Source organism: Tupaia chinensis, unplaced genomic scaffold (assembly GCF_000334495.1).
Source record: "Tupaia chinensis unplaced genomic scaffold, TupChi_1.0 Scaffold000067_1, whole genome shotgun sequence".
Lineage (NCBI taxonomy): Eukaryota > Metazoa > Chordata > Mammalia > Scandentia > Tupaiidae > Tupaia > Tupaia belangeri.
The window spans coordinates 444788-450409 of NW_006159526.1; the positions used below are offsets into that span (position 1 = coordinate 444788).

The window sequence follows — 5622 nt, forward strand, 5'->3', positions numbered from 1 at the left end:
CCTCCAAAAAAAAAAAAAAAAAAAAAAAAACAGGTCATGGATGGCTAACATGCTAGGGGGTAATTTTGTCATCTGCATGTTATCCCAAGGCTTTCCACATTCTCGGGATCATCTCTTTAAACCAGAGGACCAGAGGTAATACCCCAGCTGGAGCAAAACAGCTTTGCATGATGAAGGAAGAGGCCTCCCAAGATGCGAGTCTCAGTAAACCTCTGGCTGAGAGTTCCTACAGGTAACACTTCAGTTCCCATCTGTGCAGTGCGGGATCACGCACACACCTGGCCACTGAGCACTTAGAGTGCTGTGGGTTCAAACTCAGGTGTACTGTAAGTGCAAACAGAGGCCAGATTTAGATGACTTAGCCAGAAAAAATTAAAATGTAAAATAGTATGCTGTAGACATATGACGATCAAGTGTAAATTTTAAAAAATACATAAAATAAAATAAATAATACACACAAAAATACAATGTCATACTGATTAAATGTCAAAATGATTATATCTTGGATTAAATAAATTATGATAAAATTAAATTCATCTGCTTATTTTTACTTTGAGAGGTTTTAAGTAAGTTACAATAAAATTGAATTCATCTGCTTATTTTTTTTTTTTTTGAGTGGTTTTTGCTATAGGGCCATGTGCTCGCGGGAAAGACAGAGAGAGACAGAAAGTGAGAAATCACCCCCCCCCGGGGGGGATGGCAACGCAGCAACTGCAATCTCTTCTCCTTGAGTTAAAAGCCACAGGGTCAGGCACTCAAACCGCGGTCGATTTCATGGGAGTCCAGCGACATAGCCATTATGCTAACTGCTGGTCCTTATTTTTACTTTTATAATGTAGCATATCTGTTTCCTAGAGGTACCCTAATGAAGAGGAACAATTTGGATGGTCTAGAGCTACAAAAATTTAGGGGAGGCCCCTGGCTCGCGTCCCCGCCTTTGCGTCTGGGGCTCGGCAGAGGGAGGCAGCTAAGTGCTGGAGACCGCGCTCGGGCGGAGCGGCTTATGGGGGCGGCAGCGAGGGTCCAGCCAACGCTCCCTTGTCCGCCACCCGCCAGCTGTTTGCAGAGGACAGATCTGGGCTAAAGGGAAACAGAAGGATGGTGGGATTGGGGTCGAGGGAGGATCTGGCCAAGCTGGGAGCAGAGTGTGCTCCTCTGGGTTCCTCGCGACTCGCAGGCCGGCTGGGGCAGGGCGCCCGGCAGGCAGGGACCGCGGGGCTGCTGCAGAGCGAGCGCGGGAGAGAATGAATGACCCAGACCCCGGGAGCAGCTCCCCGTCCCACCTGCCTCACCCTGTCCGGTGCCTGGCTGGGCTCCCAGCTTCTGGACTCGACCGGCTTCCTCGCTGAAGTTGGACAAGCTGGGGAGGCCGGCACTGGCGCGTGGCTCCGGAGACCCGGGGTCGCTGTTCCTGTTCTGTCTTGGCGGAGCAGGTCGGCTGGCCCAAGGGTGCAGGCGGGACCACCCGAAACTGCCACTGCCCTGTGCCCTCTTGCCTTGTCCTCCCCGCTCGGGGATGGGGAGTGGGGGAGGACGGGGAGGGATGCTGGAGTTGGACAGACGCAGGGCTGATGGGACTTCGGGAGGAAGGAGAATGTGGAGCCGCAAGAGGGACCCCCATCACCCCGACCCTGGCGACGGAGATTGGGTATCCTTCGCTGCTGAGTAGTTAATTCTCGCGGTCTGCAGGGTTCACGTGCCATCGCCTTTGGGCTGCGCACCCCCAGTTGTAGAGGAGGCCCCCAGAGCTTGCAGAGGCAGCTGACGAGGGACTAAGGGAGATGGAGCCCAGTGCAACGTGGAGGGTCCGAAGTATCCTCGAAGCGGCTGGGCACCGCTGGATATCCTGGCTTCCCCTTTCCGTTTCAAAGAGCCCGCCCAGCGCAACTTTGTTTCCGAAGACTGTCGGGACTGACTGATTGACCTGCCCGGCCTAGGCCGCTCGCCTCCCTCCAGTGGCTTCCTCTTGCCACAGGTGACTTGGATAGGCTGTGGCTCTTGGGTTGAGCTGCCTGGGGTGGGGAAACATTTTCCGTACTTAGGGGATTGTGATCTCCAAGTTGTAAGGTCCTGCAGAGAGGGAAACTGGTTTTACCCAGGAGCGGGACTTAGTAGAAGCTTATTTTAGCAGGGAGTCTCACCTCCTTGAGGTTTGAACAGAGTTGGGAAGAGACGGTGAATCACCGCGAGGCTGACTTCTGATTGCACTGTCCCCAGCGTGGGGGGCCGTGTTCACTGTTTATTACAGGTAGCTAGGATGCTCAGGATAATCTTCGTTTCTTATTGGTATCTAAGGAGTGTGATCCCCGCCCCCCCAGCCCCGGGATGGCGAGGTGGGCTGTTTTATAGGAGGAATATCTCGGAGTTTTATCTCTTGACCAGTGCTTGCTCGGATGGACTCAGAGAGATGTCTCACACTCAACTGTCACACATTCTCCATCTGTGGAGATGCTTCACTAGTGAGGTTATTGTCTCATTTGCATTCTTCCTATTTGGATTATGACGTTTGGGGGGAAGGGGTGGGAGTGGTTAAAACTGTCGAAAATGCCATTACTGTTAATTGTATCTGTGAATTGAAAAACAAATGAATAGCTGGCCTGAGCCCCTCCAGTGGGGAAATGATATAGCGTCCCACCCATTAGAGGGTACCAGAGATAGGTACGCCTATGGATACCCAGGCTTTAAAGTCAGCTGTGATTTGGAGGTTAAGGACCATTGGGTCTTGGAGATAATTGAATCAGGTAGAGAACTTTTGTCTCCCTCCAAAATAAAAATAAATGTGAAATATTTATAGCATACATAAAAAGATGATAAAATGAGGCATCTGCTTTTCTACTGTCTAGGTTTAAGAGTTGGCTATACAGACTGCCCCGGAGCCAGTGGTTCTCCAACCACCCAGTATCCTGCGAGACACACCATGCACCAACAGAGCGGACATAGGCAGAGCGATGGTGGCCAGACTGGGGCTGGGGCTGCTCCTACCCATGAAGATTTATTCAAATCAAACTGTCCTAACACTTCCAAGTAACTCCTCCCAGAATACCTCGGCTGCCCCCAATCCAGCTAATGCCACCGCCAAGGCCGTTGGCAGTGCCCTGCAGTCAACAGCCAGTCTCCTTGTGACCTCGCTTTCTCTTCTACACCTCTACTGTTAAGAGACTCAGGCCAAGAAGTAGCTATACTTCCCCATCCTCTAAACCCAATCCAAATGACATCTAGGAGTCCAGCGTGGCAAGGAAAACAAAACAAAACAAAACAGGTCTTCATCGGATCTACTAATTCCACACCTTATTTTATCGACACAGAAGATGTGGTGAATACCAGATTTGATTTGGTTAAAGAACGTGTGAAGGACTTGACCAGATGATAAATGCCAAGATTAAGCCTGCTGGAGTTTTGTGTACAAGATGAAGAGACAACACTCGAAGTTACTTAAGGCACGATTTCCTTAAATGTGGCTTAAGAAATATGGGCATGTAAAACTCTACCTTAAAATTAAGAATAAATTGTATCTTACCTAGAGATAAAGAATGGGATGTAGAATGGAGATTCAGTTTTCATTTGGTTCATTAAATCCATAAGGCCGTAAAACAACTAGGTAATGTGGGACCAGCAGGTGGTGTGGTGGTTAAGGTGCTGGACACTCCCGCATGCCCAACCTGGGTTTGAGTCCTGTACCTGGTGGCTTGCTTTCTCTCTTTTTTATTTTTTTTTGAGAGGTTTTTTTGGTTTGTTTTTTTTTTTTTTTGCTATAGGGCGCGTGCGCTCGCCAGACAGACAGAGAGAGACAGAGAGATAGAAAGCGAGAAATCACCCCCCAGGGAGGATGGTCACACTGCAATCCCTTCTCCATTCTCCTCTCGGGATCCTGGGCACGCGCACGCACACATGCGCCCGGTGTGAGTTTAAGCCACCGGGTCCAGGACTCGAACTGTAGTCAACTATGTGGGAGTCCAGCGACATAGCCATTACGCTAACTGCTGGTCCCATATGGTAAAATTCTTAATTCACAATACAGAAAATATTCACTGCACACACTATACAACAGTGCGTCATTTTGCTACAAGCTAAGTGAATTTTCTGTATCTTGCACGATGAGTATAGCAGTTGACAAAAACGAAGTTAAATATATCAAAAGCCTCGAGTATATTTTAAGTGGGTGATAGGAAAAAAAAGACTAGTTGTTTTTTTTTTTTCAATTAGTCCTATAGGTCTATGATACTGAGAGTCTCCTTAAAAACACACATGCCCAGCAACATATGTGACTGTGCCCAAATCCCAAGAGGAGAATGGAAGAGAGAAGTTGCCGTGTGGCCATCCCCCTCTGGGGTCTTGTTTTCAAAACTGTCTCTTCAGCAAGTTCATGAGCCCTATAATAAATTAAAACAAAACAAATTAAAACACACATACAAACAAACACACACACACACACAAACCTATGAAAATTCATTGGCCCACAGTTTTGGAGTCTAGAAGTCCAAGATCACGGAGTGGTCAGGGCAGGGCAGAGGCAGTTCTCTGAGGGCAGTGGGGGAGAATCTGTTCCATGCCTCTCTCCTAGCTTCTGATGGTTTGCTGGAAAACTTCAGCTTCTTTGACTTATGGTGTCATAACTCTAGTCTTCCCATGACCTCTTCCCTGTGTCTCTGTCCCTGTGCTTCAATTTCCCCTTTCTGTAAGGATCCACCCATATTGGATCAGGACCCACCTTAATGACCACATCTTAACCAGTTACACCTGCAGACTCTAGGACACTACTTCCAAAAGTCACCTTCCAAGGTACTAAGACTTCAACATCTGAATTTGGTAGGACCCCCAACTATGCTATGTAGGAAAATGTTTTGCAAATTCTCAGTGTTCTTGAGAGTTATGTGGGTTGCATTTTATGAGTGGAGATTCAAGACTTCAGATTTTTGTGATCAAGCCCAAGACAAATAAGCTCTGTGCAGGGGTAGACATGCTCCGCTCCGCTCCTGGCGGAAAGAACTACAAGGGTAGGCCCCACCCAGACACCTGTTTCTGAGAAGGGCCTTGCAGGCTGCCTGCAGCTGGAGGGCTTAACAGTTGAGACCTGTGGCTCATCCCCTCCCCCACTCACCTTTGGACTCTCAGGTGTGTTTCTTGGGACTTTGAGACAAACTTGCACCCCTCTCCGCCCCATCCAGACACCCGTTCCAGTGAAGGGCCTTGCCAAATGGCAGGTTGCCTGAAGCTGCAAAACTTAACTGCTGGGACCCTTGGCTCATCCCCTCCCCCCTCGCCTTTGGTCTCTCAGGACTTCAGTGTTTTGTAGCACGCAATCTCTTCTGTGTTCCTGAGATGAAGCTCAGCAGCTCGGTTTCAGGCACACCTGTTCTCTAGAAACAGGAACGACTTTGAGTCACCCAGGACCAGTGACAACAGTGCCCAGTGCTGGTGAGCAACAGGGAGGCAGAGCAGAAGAGAGAGTGCCAATTTCCTACTCCTGCACACCTTTGAATGTTCAGAGATACCTTAAATAATTTAGGTATCTAAATTACCAGATGACTAGAAACCTTTGCAGAGGCACAAGAAATATGAGCAGCCAACAAAATGTCTCTCCCCCAAGGGAAAACATCAATTTCTCATCACCCACAGACAACA

At 48.8% G+C, this 5622-nt stretch overlaps 1 protein-coding gene across 1 annotated transcript; it reads left to right on the forward strand.

Annotated features, from left to right (window-relative positions):
• Positions 1-2325: 2325 nt before the first annotated feature.
• On the forward strand, positions 2326-3208 carry LOC102473745 (signal transducer CD24-like). The gene is made up of 2 exons (XM_027767134.1): positions 2326-2333; positions 2900-3208. The coding sequence occupies exons 1-2, from the start codon at positions 2326-2328 to the stop codon at positions 3153-3155; spliced, it is 264 nt and encodes an 87-aa protein (XP_027622935.1). The 3' UTR covers positions 3156-3208.
• Positions 3209-5622: the final 2414 nt, after the last annotated feature.